Here is a 16,463-nt window from a genome sequence, read left to right as displayed (position 1 = left end):
CACAAAAAAAATTAATTAATAATTTTATCTACTCCCTGTATATAAATAAATACTAAGATATATTCTTCTTTGGTTTTTTAAAATGCATTACTAAATGTATCTGGTATAAATAATTTGAACAGGAAACTTCTTATATAATTTTATAAATTTTAACTGGTTTAATTAATACATTTAAACCCCAGTTTTACAGTTTTTCATCTTAATTTTGGTTATTCTCCTGATACTACCTTCAGTCATTTCTATCATGATTTAACTTTTCTTTCTTTCATAATTACTCTATTTTCTCTCTCTCTCTTTACAGCCTCGTTTGGACCATACGTGTGAAAATTCAGAGCTGGCAGACCTGGATAAGTTGAGGTATAAGCATTGTCTTACAACACTTACAGTTCCAAGAAGATGTATAGGGTTTGCACGGAGGCGAATTGGCAGAGGTGGAAGGTAAGCTACTTTGACCTTGTTTTCATTTTCTAGCTGAAAGGGAAGTGATTAAAAAAACAGCTATGTATTTAATATGTGATATACACATGGACATGTATGTCTTATTGCTTTACAGGGTCATAATGGACCGAATATCTACAGAACATGACCCAGTCCTCAAACAGATAGACCCTGAGATGCTGAATGGTTCTTCAAGCTCTTCCCAAACTATAGACTTTTCTTCTAATTTTTCTCGGACCAATGCTTCCAGTAAACCTTGTGAAAATAGACTGTCCCTTTCTGAAATATTAAGCAATATCAGATCATGTCGACTACAGTGTTTCCAGCCAAGGCTGCTAAATGTACAGGACATTGAAAATGAAGAATGTACCTCAAGAAAACCAGGGCAGACTGTGAGCAGTAGAAGGGTTTCTGCAGCATCTGTAGCTTTATTGAACACCAGCAAGAATGGCATATCAGGTGAGCATCAAAGGTCTGTTGCCACCCTTCTCTTTATGTCCATTATATGATAAATTCATTCATAATCAATTGTGGAGACTTATTTTCTGCTTCTACTTAAGAAATATTTATTTTTTTGTTTTCAGCATAAGAAACATAACCCTATTGAATGGCTTGAATTTGGCATGTGAATGTCTGGTATGGCAAATGTGTGGGCTGAACAGTGTCCCTGTGAGCTTACTGCTTCCTAGCTGCCTCCTGATAATCATACAATGCTGTCTACTTATGTTTAAACAATGTATATTCATTAACTTGGAAGGAATGTAAGCATTGCTCCTTGAGAATTCTTTTGAAAGCCTTTCTGGCAAAAAAAAAAAAAAAATTAAAGGAGCCTCACTGAATAGTGATTTTGGTCTGATAGTTTACCTTTTTAGTTGAGATCAGAAAGATCTTTTTCATTTTAAGGGATACTGTGCTAGATGTGATGGAAGGTAGAGTCAGGAAGATCAGGAGTTCAAGATTATCCTTGATTATATAGCTAGTTTGAGGCTCAAAAAAAAAAAAAATACCCACACAGGATATGAGTTTGTGGTCAAATTAATTTAGTGATTTTATGATGTATATATTGTAAATAATTTCAATACCTAGACATTCTAAAATGTAGTTTTGATTTATTTTATTCTGTGGATAATCTTATCACGTGTTTACAAGTATATATAATTTATAAATGTGTTTATAATGTGTGCACTGCAGTTATGCATGGTATTCTGTAAAATGTGTAATTTAATACTGTTAAGTAGCCTTTCTTATAAAACGTGTTATTTTTAAAATAATTTATTTTTTCCATTTATTTATTTATTTATTTATTTATTTATTTATTTTGCCTTCCTCCAAGCCCTCTCAAAGCTTCTCTTCCACCCATCAAGTCCCTATCCCAGTTTCCTGTCCTTTTGTTTTGTTGTGCTTTTAGTTGGGGTCTCACTGGGTTTAATCATGGTCCCTACTGTGGGCATGGGTGTGAATCTATCCACTGGAGTGTGAATGACTCACCAGTAGCTACATCACTCAAGACAACTGACTTCTTCCAGCAACCCTAGATTGCCATTAACTCCTGTGGATGGTGCAGGGCCCATGAGATCCGCCCCTCTCTGTGAATGTTTGTATTTCGGTTCATTGTTGTATATACCCTATGCAGTCCGCCACAGCTGTTGTGACTTCCTAAATGACATGACCACAGTGTTGTAAGCATAAGGCATATTTCACAGCCTCTCTCCCTATTGTTCATGTCTTAATTCTCTCTATCCCCTTCCCTCGGTGTTCCCTGAACCTTGGATGGGGTGATTCACAAGGGTGGTTTAAAGCAGTCAGTTGTTCTTTACCTCTTGACTAACTCTGAGTCTCTCTGCATTAACTGCTGCTGGCTACAAGCAAATGTATGCATATCTGCAGTTATAGTAGTTATAGTAGACTTCTTTAAAGTTATTTTGAAATCCTTCAGTTTGGAATCTGATGTTCACAATCTTGTGTGTATTGAGCTGTTTTCCGACTTGGTGTAGACATTCATCCATTTAAACATTGCAGTAGAAAATTAGAATTGTTTGAATGAGTGGAAGTTGACCTGTATTTCCCCGAATATGCTGGTTTATTTTCTCCTAGCTGAACTTTAAGAAACCGATGGCCATTTATCTGAAATTGGCTGTGCTGGCGGGCCAGTAAATTCCAGAGATCTGCCTGTGTCTCTCTGGTACTGAGATTACAGGTGCTTTCTTCTTCCCCTGCTTTCAGCCTGGGAACCTGAATTCGGGTCACCATGGTTGTACAGCAAGCACTTTGCTAGCTCTGCCATCTCCACAGCCCCAGAAGCCAGTCTTAAAATCAGGTCTCTGTATTTGTTGGTAATGCAAAGAATTTATTTCATTCTAGATTTTCTGAGGTCCTCTTCATCCTTGATCATGAGAGTTTTTATTTTAAAAAACTTGTTTTAAAATAGTGGGATTGGTGGCTGGCGATGTTGTTCAGTGGTAGAACTTGCCTAGCAGACCCTAGGTTTGGTTCCTTTTACCACTGGGGGAGGGGCAGGGTCAGACATGCGAATGTAGTTACCTAATGAGACGTCATTTTTGTAAACAGCAGCTGAATAACAACTAGAAGGGAATTCCATTAAATGGTTAAATTTCGTCATTTACTCATTTTAGTGAGCTTTAGTCTTGAAAGCTATACATTGTTAAGACTAATAAGACAGGCACATATTTTTACCTGTTGGAGAATATTTCTACATTATTAATGCTAAGTTTTCTTTCCCAGCTGAGAAATCCTAATAAATGAAGTGTTTAAGCAGAAATGGAATCTCATGTTCTTAGCAGTATGGTTTGTTATGGCATGTTCTTAGTTGTTAAGGAAATCAGGTAAGGGCTATATTGTATGCATCGAGGCCAAGTGACCTAGCATCTTCTTACTTTCATGCTACTAATAAACATGGTTAACTTTAAAGTCACTGTGTTAAATACATCTTATTTAATGTATTGATTATTTAGAGACAGGGTCTCTGTATAGCCCATTCTGTCCTCAAACTTAATGATCTTCCTGCATCAGCTTCTGAAGTGCTAGAATTAATTACCTATGTATCCCTTCATATCTAACTTATATTTATTATTTTTATATGCTTCAAGAAAAATTTAAATGTGTGCCCTAAGTATTAGACTAAAAGAGAAAACTTATTTTGAATTAAGTGACAAACATTATTAAGTATTACATAAAGATCTTCCTCCTTCTTTCTTCTTCCTCTACCTCCTTCTTCCTTAATCATCTTCTTTCTTTCTTCCTCCTTCTCTGTAGACCAGGCTGGCCTCAAACTCATTAATTCACCTGCTCCTGCCTCCTGAATGCTAGGATTAAAGGCATGCACCACCACCATCTGGCTAAAATAATCTTTCTTAATTTAAAAACTCAACAGGACAAAAGAAGTAAAGACAGGCTGTATTTGAACATAATAAGTGAAAAAGCAGAAAAATTATTTAATACAGAATTGTTTACATTCTGTTTTATGTAAAAAGCATGTTTTTAACAGTTGAAAAGTGAACGGTTGAAGAAAAAATATCTTCAAGGAGCTTTTAGTACATGGCAATATTGCATTCTTAATATAAGTAAAGCATACTAATTTATAGTCACTTAACTGATACTGTCAACTTTTTAAATTTTTTTCTTTAGTATAAAGTTCAAAAAATATGTTAAATGCATGAAACAGCTTTACTTGTTCAAACTTGAAGGACCAGATTTACATGTAACATGGTTTCACTGATACAGTCAAGTTAACTTGCTACCGTTTTCTTTTGCGTTTTTGATAGATACCAACAGATACCCCACTGTCTTTAAAAGTTTGCTCAGTGTTCCAGGAGGAATTCTTGAGGTTTTATTTACTTAGTTTCTTTTCCATTCTTACATTGCCATGCAGTGTTTATAACTGTAAAAAGTGTTAGCAAATGAAACTGCTTTAACAACTAACATAAATACTTATAAGGTGCATTTGGGGAGATTATGATTGCCTTCAAAGGAAGAAAAAGGCTCAGACCCAAGGTATTAAAATATTGTAGTGTGCACTGTTTTAATGTTAACAACTATGCTTGGGTATCAGAAGTCTGTTCTCATTATCCTTGTGTCCGTTAGTTCCTCATTTCCTGACCCTTACAACACTTAGAGTTATTTTCCTGTATCTAGAAGTTATGGTTATAGAATGTTTGTAGGCTTATACGCTAATCCAACTTCCCTAACTTCGCTAGTCATTTATGAGAACTGCCACTTACTCTGCATTGTGACATTGAAGATTTAAGACAGAACCTTCCTATCTGGCTGCCCCAGTTCAGACCCAGATCTGTCCTTTAAAATGAAATCCTGGTGAAGTCAGTGTTGATTTAAACCTTTCACTATAATTCATGACAAAGACCTTCCCAATAGGAAATACAAGATAGCATAATCTTTACCACATTAGGTTCTTTCCATTAATCTGAAAACTCATTTTAGGACAATATTTGAAAAGCCATGCCTTCTCAAGAGTACATCATCTTGGCCCAGTTTAAGAAACACTGTTAAAAAATTAAAGAGAAAAAAAAATTAAAGGGCAAAGGTGGACGCAAGTTTTTTGTTTTTGTTTTTTTTTTTGTTTAAAAAAGCTTGGTATTCAGTATTCTGTTATAGGATGGTCATTCCAGATTATCTAGAACATGTTTCTGTTTTTTTCTCTTTATCAGTGGACAGCAATACAGAGTTAAGAAATGCTAAGATATATTTCATATAACCACAAGAATAACTCTGTGGATCCAATCTTAGGACTTTGTAATATGTTACTATAAACTCTGAAGTATTCCAGAGTAATTTTCCTGGGTCACTGTCCAGAAACTAGGAGAGAACGGTGCAAGGAGTTTAGCCCAAGCAATGCACCATAGAGAAAGCATACAGCAGGAAAGAATAGAATGGTGGTTGGTGGCTGTGAAGAGTGTATGGATTCATTTGAACAATCAAAGCATAGCTAGTACAAGAGGGGTAGTAAGTTTGGTGCATAGAAAGGGTGCTTTTGGAGAACACTGCCAGTAATACACAGACAGCTAGAAATGCAAAGGTGCTACTCTGTGCAGACTTCAATACAGAAAGGGAGAAATTCTTTAGTAGATATCCCAGTCTCTCAGAGGATGTTTGCCAGGAAGACTTGTAAAGCCGTTTACTTAAGGAAAAGAATGCTTCCCATTTACTTAAAGCAGTCAGTACAGACAAGTTTGTAGTAATTGTGACCTAATATAACTATGGGGAGTGAGCTAAATTTCCTCTTAAGCTACCAACTTGTAAGATAGAAGGGTTCATTTGGCTGCAGGTGAGAAGAGAGCTTATTATTTGGTCCATCCTCACTTTAGCCTTTGCCACTTCAACCCTGACCAAAGCAGAATTCCTTTCCTGCATTGAATCTCAAGTGGATTCATTCACTGTTAACCGTGACCTTTCTGATTCATTTTAATTATGCCACTAGATGACCCCATGTTAAAAAAAAAAAAAAGCGCTCTTTGAAATAATCCAACAATTTATGAAAGGAAAAATAATCCACTTAGGAAGTGTTTTTAAGCTTATGTTTTACTCTTTTACTACCAATAGTGAGCCCTGAGAAACAGCTCACTATTATGTCTGTAGCATGAAAGCTGTATCTCTTACCACACTGTCTGGTAACAGAGGAATCAAGATGTTTGTGCTGTAGGTGGGCGCATGTTTATAATAGAAGCAGGAGATCACAGGTTCTAGATCATCCTCCACTGCATAGTGAGTTCTGGGCCAGCCTGGGTGAGACCTTGCCTTGAAGGGGTTAGGAGGGGATAATTGTTGCAACTCTCTATCCTGATTACTATTTGTTATTTTCGTCTGAGGAATTTAAGTGATACTAAACAGTACTCTAGAAAATTCTGGATAAAGAACATTAGTTTGTTTGAAACACAAAGCACCTTAGTAAAGGACTTGATGTCAGGAATGGAAAGAAAACACTAAGCTTGGAGTAAAGCAGAGAGGGTATAATTTTAAAAGCCTGTCTATATTGTAGAATTAGGTTTTCTTTGATTTTAGGTTTTGGGTTTTGTTTGTTGTTGTTTTATCAGTGATTAATCAGAAGTGGGATCAAGGATGAGAGTTTATAGTAATAGATATGTATATATACATACATTAACACACACCCTATATATGCCCAAAAGACCACTTGCAGAACTCCTAGTTGGCAGTACTTTGTTAGCCATGGACTAACTCAGGAATAATTGTTCCCTGTGTTAGCCTTATCCTTGCTGCTTTAATGGAATCACAGCCAGGTACCACCATACTCAGTGCCAAAAATTATTTGATTAAAAATGACAAATTATTCTCTTTACTAATTTAGATATAGTTTACTGCTGTATCTGAAATATTTCAGGGGACCAAAGTGTTGTGAATTTCCAAGTTTTTGAATATTTGTGTGAACTTAAGTGATTAAACATTCCTAATCAGAATATTTGGAATTCCCAGTGTTCAGATTAAATATCCCTAGTCAGAATATCTGGAATTCAAAATGTTCAGCTTAAAAATTCTTTGAATGTGTCAGATCTTTGAGTACAATGAAAAGGTTCTGGACTGTAGAGCATTTCTGATTAGCAGTGTCAGTCACTTGTCTTTTATTCTAAATTAGAACCATTTTACCAACTGCCTCACAGGCTTTGGAAAGGAAAAAAGAGTCTTATTCACTTATCTGTTTTTAAATACAACTTTTTTTGTGTGTGATGTCTTATATTTTATCCATAAGTTAACCAGCATGGGCCACACTTTTCCACAACATAAAGCTCAGCTCTAGTCAAAGAGCAATGTCTCGTTGAACTGAGCTAGCTCTGGATCCCATGCCTTTCCTTTCCAAATGGCCCAGCACTAGAAGACATGTAAGGCTTGCTAAATTTATGGGTTTTCCTCCTGCCTTTATATTTAATAAGCTATTTTCCCCCAAGGTTTTCAAACTGGAAATTCATGAATACTTAATATTTTCATTTGTTTTTGAAGATTATAACCTTAGAGTTAATTTTTTTCATTTAAAAATAGAACACTTGAATTTAGCATCTACAAAGAAACATTTGATTTATGTTGCTAATTCAGTAAAATAACTATTGTGTACTTCAAAAATACAGGTAAAGGTTCTAAAGTGAACAGTATAATAAATATAGCAGAGTTTGAAATCCTCTCGAAACAAAATTTTTTCCCTTCATAGCTCAGTAGAAATTATGATGAATATATAAGAGAAATGAAAATATGTCTAAAGCTTTGTCCATCTCTGGACCTAATTCTCTTTATATATTTTTTTAAAAAGACTTTCTAGACACAGTTTGGCTATATGTCTATATTACTATCAAAATGTTCTCATTTGATAATCTTACTAAACAGAAACTTTGGGGAATAAAGTAGCCTTGGCTGTAGCTCATATTGTTAGATCCCTTAGCACATATGCAAACATTGACTGGCACTTTGTTTCGTTCCATAAGAAACTGTAGGATTTTATATTAATAACCCTTTTCCTAATCTGCGTTCCCTTTAGTCACGGAAATTCCTAGGGCACCATTCTGCATGGGGATAGATAGTAAATTATCACTGAGATGTAGCTCTGTGGTGGAATCTGCTTAGCTGAGCATGTGGGTCCCTAGCACAGCAAAGAGGAAAGAAAAGAAGAATGAGAATTAGTCTTGAAAGTATGTGTGTGTTCTGGTGTGGTGGGACATTGGATTCTAAATGTGTGCTCATTTCTACGAAGAGCCTTATGTTCACTAAGTCGGTCTATCAGCACCCACTTAAATATGAAACTTGGTTTACATTTCTTTGAGAAAAATAGTCTTTTTTGAGCTGATCCTTCTGTCAACTTAAGAAAACTGGTCTCTTGATTTTACTTGAAACCTATAACTTCACACACTGGTCAGAGCACTGCTGGTTGCATCTGAAGGTCCGTTTTGACTCTAGTTTTCTGAAAATAATCTCATTTCCTGCCCTTCCTTTGGTAGAATTTATTTTAGGTGTTGAATGTATTGGGCTTATGGTTGCTGAATATCTTTGTTTTGTACTCCAGTTTAGAGTCAGAAAGGAAAATATTTTCACTTAGTGTCATGAAAACTGGCAGAAGTCACTTTGTCTTACAGGTGGCCCTCTCTTACTAAGGCTGTAATTTGGTCATTATTAATATTTGCATTAGTAAATGTGAGTGTTTATCATCATTATTACTGTTACTTTACTACTGTTACTCCACTGGAACCCTAATGCGGAGAACTAAGAGAATCTTAAATGCACTAAATCTGAGGCCTCCGTGAAGGCTTGCCACCAATCGTCAGGATGGTGGCTGGAGAGAACGAACCTACTCCCGCAAGCTGTCTCTGACCTCCATTATGTGCATTGTGGTATACACACCCACATGCTAAATACACAAATCATGTCAAAAAAAAATCAAAGAAAAATTTCAATCTGAGTAAATGGTAAATTCCTCATGCTAGAATCAAGTTCAAAACTGCAAAGGCATGAAGAAGATGTAGACATGAACGCATACCACACTGAAAGACTTGCCGTTATGATTTTACTTTACAGATGTATATTGTGATTTGTGGGGTTTTTTTTCTTAACTGGTTTGCATTGTATTCTACTTATGTCATTAAAAATACTTTAATACTCGCTTATTTATCCTTCATCAGTAACAGGGGGCATCACAGAAGAGCAGTTCCAGACACATCAACAGCAGCTAGTTCAAATGCAACGGCAGCAACTTGCGCAGCTTCAACAGAAGCAGCAATCCCAGCATTCCTCACAGCAGACACATCCAAAAGCACAGGTGACCTCCTGCTCCTCTTTTCCCATTTCCTCCAGATGATTTTATACCTCTATTCTGGAGTCTGACATAACCCAGATTTCCTTAGTTAGCTCACCTATTTTTGAATGGCTAGTTTATAGGATAGTCTCTGGTTATTTTGAGAGCCAAATGTAGTTTGGATTTAAGAAACTAATAACTAGTTCTTGGAAGGATTGTTGAGACTTTATAAAATTATTATATATTTTTGAAACCATCACTCCTTACCCTTCCCCCCCCCTTTTTTTTTTCAAGAATATGGCTTTTCTAACCTCTTCCTCAAGTTTGTGCTTAAGTACTATGTCAGTATAGTGCATAAGGAGAAGGAATTCCATTGAATTGTGCAGTATATCTAAACTGTACAGCCCCCTTGCCTCTCTGAACCACTTTTTCCTGAAGGGAAAAAGAAATGCTACCAGAAGTTTATAGCTCGTATAAATACAGACTTGAGTGATATGAATGAGAATACTATATAAGATTGCAAGAAATCAACACAGCAAACCCTTGGCATGAGCCTTATAAGATTCATTGACCTCTGGAACTATGCAAAAATATGATACATTGTTTTAAGCCATTAAAAGCCAAACAAAAATACAAAGAAATAATCTCAAAGTTGAATCGTCAGAGAATAAACTTCACATTGTAGGTTGTAACATGTGGCCCTGCGGGGCTGGAGAGATGGCTCAGTGGTTAGCTAAGAGCAGTGCCTGCTTTTCCAAAGGTCCTGAGTTCAATTCCCAGCAACCACATGGTGGCTCACAACCATCTGTAATGGAGTCTGGTGCCCTCTTCTGGCCTGCAGACATACACACAGACAGAATATTGTATACATAATAAAAAATAAATATTAAAAAAAAAAACATGCTTGTTGGGGTTTCTGGCCTCCCACCAGGTCCTACAGCCGTTTAGCCCCAAAGAAAATCACACAGATGTCTACATAAGTTATAAACTGATTGGCCCATTAGCTCAGGCTTCTTATTAACTCTTATAACTTATATTAGCCCATTATTCTAGTATATGTTACCCACATGGCTCGGTACCTTTAAGTCTTGAGTCAACACCATGGAAATCTTGGTGACTCTGGTTGCTGTCCACACACTTCTGGTAGTCCTAATAGATCTGGGCTTGACTTGGAGTCTATGACCGTCAGTGTTAGTAACGGCCAGTTCTACACAGAATCATAGAAGAGTGGCCATTGTGTTTGGTTTGCTTTGCTTCTTTTGTGAGTCTCTTTGAATAACTAACCTGAAGTGTTTGCAATCTGCTTCAAAGTTGGGGTAGTCTATGATTTTACAGTGTGACAAAAGTGACTATTAATCATGTCTGTGATTTTACCTTATTTATGGTATCTGCTCATCAAAAAGTGTTCATTATTACCTAGAAAAATTAATAGAGCATGGATTTTTCAGTTTAGAAAAATTATTTCTCAGAAATAATTACTTGCTAGTTTTAGTGATTTTCATGCTTCATAAACAAAAAAATCTAAAGTCTTATGCCTCAAATCTAAATACAGCTATTCACAATTAGACAATATCATTTTGGGTTCCACACATTCTTTAATGTACTCATTAATCACATCTAACAAAACTGAGAATATAGGGTGCTGGCAAGATAGCCTAGCGGGTAAAGGTAAAGGCACTTGCTGCCAATCTGACAACGTGAGTTGGATTCCTGGAACTGACATGGTGGAAGGACAGAACCAGCTCCTGACAGTTGTCTCTGACTTCTGCATGAACATGATGTCCCCCTACTACTGAGGGGTTAGATTAGATAGACAGACAGGCAAATAAACATGGAAAACTGAACTCTGCTCCTATCCATTCTACAGGGCTCAGGCACCTCTGACTGTATGTCTAAAACACTTGACTCAGCCAGCGCCCACTTTGCTGCATCTGCAGTAGTCAGTGCTCCCGTTCCAAGTCGCAGTGAGGTATCCAAGGAACAGAACACTGGCCACAACAACATGAATGGTGTCGTCCAGCCTTCAGGTACAATTGGGGTTTCACATAATACTTAGTAGCTTGAAGTTGACACTTACTAAGTTGGGTTTGGTTTTTATCATGTGCACAGAGGAAGTGTATGTTCATGCTCTTCAGAATGTGTTGGGCGGATATGTATGAATAGCTGGGTGATTCCCAGAATTCTCACGCTGTCTTGTGTGTACCTGCCTCCTTCCATCCTGATTTCATCCTCAGACTATCAGTTGTCTCACATATTAGGAAATCCGTTGAGCTCATTATCAGCCGCTCCTATTGATTCATCTATGAATTGACTGAAAAGTCAAATACAGAACGGCACAGTTAAAAAGCTTGAGGTCACATTTACTTTCCCATGTGCATGTGTTCATAAGAATAATTCCCCTGACTCCTCCTCCTGTGATAGTGTGGCTGTGAAAGCCTGCCTGCCGCTTACCTCCTGCGCTCCAGAGACCTGCTGCTCTGTTCCTCACGGCTGTTACACTCAGAATTCTCAAGTTTTCTTCCTTTAGTCTACCCTTGCTCATCCTTGTATGCCTATAAATCTTTAGGGCAATACAGCTATCATTTTCATCTGTCTTACTATATTTTTCTCCAAAGTTGACATGTAAGGAGGTAGCAAAATGCTTTGTGAAGTCTCTTTATACGACTGTGATATGCAAAGTTAGCTTAGAATTTATTGAACTAGAATATGAGTACATTTACTTTTATTACTAAATTCCTAATTTTGTAGGAGTTTTTTTATTTGTCCCATGACACCAATTGAATAATTTCTCCCCTCTTATTTTGCAGGACCGTCTAAAACATTATATTCCACCAATATGGCTTTATCATCCAGCGCAGGGATTTCAGCTGTACAGCTTGTAAGGACAGTTGGCCACACTACTACAAACCACTTGATCCCTGCGTTGTGCACAAGCAGTCCTCAGCCACTTCCCATGAACAATTCCTGCCTGACCAATGCAGTGCACCTCAATAACGTCAGTGTTGTTTCTCCTGTCAATGTGCATATCAATACACGGACTTCAGCACCATCGCCAACAGCCTTAAAACTTGCCACAGTTGCTGCCAGTATGGACAGAGTGCCAAAGGTTACTCCCAGCAGTGCCATCAGCAGCATGGCCAGGTGTGTGGTGTGGGGACCATTCTTGGGCTTTGCACCAGCTGTGCTGTAGGAAGAGAAGGGCCTTTGGCTTTTCACTGCTCAAGGCACTGACAGACTTGATTTTTCAAAAAGCTTGAGGATTTGCTGAACAGAAAGAAACCTCTGTGCTTACAGACACTCGTAGCATCCTTAAATGCCAACCAGAGGTGTAGAAAGAGAAGGTCAAGCTGACTGATACTTTAGAAGCTTCAGTCACTCATATTTTTTTTAATTTTATAAATAATTTTTTTAAGTGTATGACTGTTTGACCTCATGCATGTGTGTGCACCATGTACATGCCTGGGGCCTGTGGATACCAGTGGAAGGCACCAGATTCCCTGGTACTTGAGTTACAGAGGGATATAAAACATTATGTGCTAGGAATCGAACCAGGGTCCTCTGCTGAGCTGTCTCTCCACTCTTCATCATATCTTTATAGACTGATAATCTAGGTTGGAGCTGTCATTGGTTCATACCAGAGCTTAAATTGAAATCATACTCTGTGATCTTGACCTTTATATTTTTAAAAACAGTTTTTATTTTGATATTATGTGTATGTGTGTAGATTTTAAGAACTTTCTAAAACTAAATAATATTTTGCAGGGCAAGTTTTTATGTAAAAAGGACAGTGAAGCAGAAAGTAAATTTCTTTGTACGGGTAAATAAGTTTTTGACCATAAGCCAATAAAAAGAAACTTGGATTAGTCATGTTATATATTCCCTACTTTATCACTTGTATTAGAAATTACTAAAATTTTTGGGCTGAAGCAAAAAAATCTTCATTTCTGTCTGGAAAATATGAAAATTGAGGGTTTTAGGTTTAGTTATAGTTACTTAAAAAATGTGGCCTATCCATAGATTCTCAAGAGTTCTAAAGCTTATTCTACTCTTTGTCTTTTTATAGAGAGAACCATGAACCAGAAAGATTGGGTTTAAATGGAATAGCAGAGACAACAGTAGCTATGGAAGTGACATAACCTACGGCGTGTGGCTTTGACCTGTGCGGATGGTGTGCAGTCATTCATATTCCAGCGGAATACAAAAGGCAACACTCTGTGGATCACAGAGCAGAACAATGGACCTAAATGGACTACAGTATATCAGATGTTAAATCGATATATGATGTATATTTTGTAAAATTGGGAAAATCACTACCTTGTAAAATAGTTTATTTGTATCATCAATATTATTTCTGTTACTTGAATAGTAGATATTCATCATCATGCTTTTGCACTTGAATTTGCAACTGAATGGATTTTAAAAGTAATTCTTTAATGGGATCATGAGCATGAAATGGGATCCTGCATCACTTGTTTTAACTATTTATTTTGCCATGTTTACATTTTGTATCTTGTAAAAAAAAAATAAATCCAACTTTGTGTCTAAAAAGTTAAAGATTCATAGCTAGGAAATGAAATTCTTGTAATTTTTTTCTAAAGGAACTGTAAAGTTTTCACTTGGTTCATTTTGTTTCACAATTTGACTAGATGGACTTTTTGGTAAATACTTTAGTGGCATTTCACTGTCAAATACGACTTCAAGGCAAAATAGTATTTTCTATTACTGTGCAGGGGAAAGGGATGGATCGATACATGCAAATTTAATGGAGTAACTCACTTTTCCATATATTTTGAATGTATATTTCTATTTATAATACCAGTTTATAAAAAATAATTACACAGAAAAAGTGGACTAGGAAAATTATGCATCTAGCACATTTAAACTGTGCAGATATGAAAATTTTTCATGGATTACATTTTATCTGAAGACTGCATATTTTAACTGGCTTTAAAACTGTAACACACCACATAAAAGATATTTACCAGGTATGTATTGCATTATATCATTGCAATAATTATTGGAAGTCTATATATCGAGCCATCCCAGGTTTTGGGAGGGGGGAGGGTTGTGGCAAGATTGTCTTTTCAATTTTGGAGAGTTTTCCTGTGGCTACAAGGCAAGTAACGGGTTGGAAAAAGTCTGACTGTAAGTGTTGGACACCTTCATAGTGTAGTGTTTTAGTGACTTTTTTTATACGGTTCTTGTAAATTAGATACGTGTAGTGGTGTTTCAGAATGTTTGTTTATGCACTAGTTCAGACAACTTTCCCTGTTACTTGTTCTTGATAAGTGAAAACTGCAGGGAAATAAAAAATACATATCAAAACACGGCCATGCTGCATATGTGTTTATTTCACAATGTGCACACAGTGTAAGTGAAACCGAAGGACAGGCTAGCACGCGGTAGCACTTGTCCCCTCACAGTGCACCCAAGCGTTGAGCCAAGAGTTCTGAGAGGCTCATCTGTGGACACTTTTGGGTTTCAGATAATCCAATATAAACTACCTTTGCTATGAAAAGTTCTTAAAATATTTTACAGAATGTAGGTAATTTGCAGTATAGCAGTCATTGAAATCTCATAAATGAGCCTCATTTTATAAATAAATAGAATATAGTGTAGAATTATATTGCAAGGGGGTTTTGGAAGTCCTGGGAAATGTAAATATTTTTAATGAATACAATTAAAACCATTTCAAACTGAACATAATTTTATACCTTTTTTATACCTGCAGTCTGAAAGTTGTAAACTTATTGTCAGTTAAATTAATGGACCAGGATTTCTGCTGAAGAGTGGTTTTTATTCAGATCCTAAATGTAAAGCGATTTATGGTCAAAACCACAGGAAGAAAAAATAAATTGAATTACTTCATTGGTTGTGACCTGTTAGGATCCATGCTCGTTTCTGCCATACTACCTCTGGGGTTCACTGCTGATGATATAAAGGAAATAATTTTGATTGATATGTATATGACTGTTCATTCTTCTTACAGATGGATGTATCTTCTTACTATTAAGAATTTGAAACTTCAGTGCCAATTTCAGAGAAAGCTTTTCCCCCCATTTTGCTGAAGTAAAGCATGAAGTTAATTTGCCTTATGTGATATATGTGTGTATGTGTGCGTGTGTGCGTTTATGTTATAAATAAGTAAAACTAGAGAACTCTTTATCTGTACAGTGTCTGGAGGTGATAGCAAATCCAGAATTTATCAGAGACTGATGGTCAATTTGTTCCTTTTGAAGTAAAATAGAAAATCTAAGCCTCCCTTACTTTGGTGGTTGTACCTGCTTCGTGAGTGGTATTCCAGTTACTCGTGTGCGTGGTTCCCAGAACAGGTCTGAAAGGAAGAGGTACGGTTAATTAAGGGGGTGGCTTGTGTGTCTACTCCGCATGCTACCATCTCCGCCATTTCTTGGAATATTTCAGAATACTGCGGAAATACATTCCCTCGGAGGGTGTGGGGACAGGAATAGATTTGACTTGTATGTGTGCCTTGGTTTAGAGAAGAGTAACTTGTGTGCTGGATCTTCCTTTACTTGGTGTAGGCAGAATATCTGACAAACTGTATTTTTCTGCCTTACTGCATAATACCCCCTTTCTCAGTAAATCAAAGTCAATATTACCATACAGCTCCGCGTATATCAGAGGACATAGTGTATGTTTTTGCAAAAGACCAAAAGGAAATAAAAGTATTTGCACAGTGCATGTTTTAAGTGTGTACGTATAGCATTGTAGCTGGCTGAAAAATACAGGGCACAGTTTCCGTGACTGTTGAGTAATTTATGGTTAATATGGCCCAGGCTGGAAGGAGTTGAGAACAGTGAAGAGAGTTGACCTTTTAGAAACTTTGACTTGGTATGTTCAACTGAATTTGAGTATGATATTGTGTAATATCCTGACATAATATGTGCTTATTGTCCCTTGACTCTTTGACAAACACTTTTACAAGGTAATACCTCATTTTGCTGGTCAGAGGAGGTTTGAAGCGAGCTGAGCTTCTGAGCCGGGGGTTAAACCCAGGTAGTCACCATACTAGTGGATACCTGCCACCTCCAATGTGAAAGTCCCCTCCTGAGCTGCCCCACTGTGTTGCCGTGTGCTTGGCTTTTCCCAAGACAACCTCCACCTCACCCACACTCCTTCACCACCAAGCTGCATGCATTTGCAAGCCTTGCTTCTAGCTGTCCCCAGTCCTCCAGATGTAGCCAATGAGTTTTTCAAAACTTTCAGTCTGTATACACCTTTGGGAGCAGGACTTGGCTGAGGT

At 37.0% G+C, this 16,463-nt stretch overlaps 1 protein-coding gene across 2 annotated transcripts in view; it reads left to right on the top strand.

Moving 5' to 3' along the window:
- The window catches only part of Epc2 (enhancer of polycomb homolog 2), an 86,145-nt gene extending 70,860 nt beyond the window's left edge, over positions 1–15,285 (top strand). For both annotated transcript variants that reach the window (XM_050139914.1, XM_050139913.1), the window contains 6 exons: positions 302–438; positions 554–897; positions 9,087–9,223; positions 11,067–11,226; positions 12,007–12,340; positions 13,263–15,285. In XM_050139914.1, the coding sequence (XP_049995871.1) occupies positions 302–438; positions 554–897; positions 9,087–9,223; positions 11,067–11,226; positions 12,007–12,340; positions 13,263–13,335 (1,185 nt within the window). In that variant the 3' untranslated portion in view covers positions 13,336–15,285. The remainder of the gene's footprint in view (positions 1–301; positions 439–553; positions 898–9,086; positions 9,224–11,066; positions 11,227–12,006; positions 12,341–13,262) is intronic.
- The last annotated feature ends 1,178 nt before the right edge of the window (positions 15,286–16,463 follow it).

The sequence above is a fragment of the Alexandromys fortis genome, unplaced genomic scaffold (genome assembly GCF_014885135.2).
Source record: "Alexandromys fortis isolate MF-2015 unplaced genomic scaffold, M_Fortis_MF-2015_v1.1 scaffold_33, whole genome shotgun sequence".
Taxonomy (NCBI): domain Eukaryota; kingdom Metazoa; phylum Chordata; class Mammalia; order Rodentia; family Cricetidae; genus Alexandromys; species Alexandromys fortis.
The sequence above is the reverse complement of the archived record's forward strand: the minus strand, read 5'-3'. Positions and strand labels throughout refer to the sequence as shown.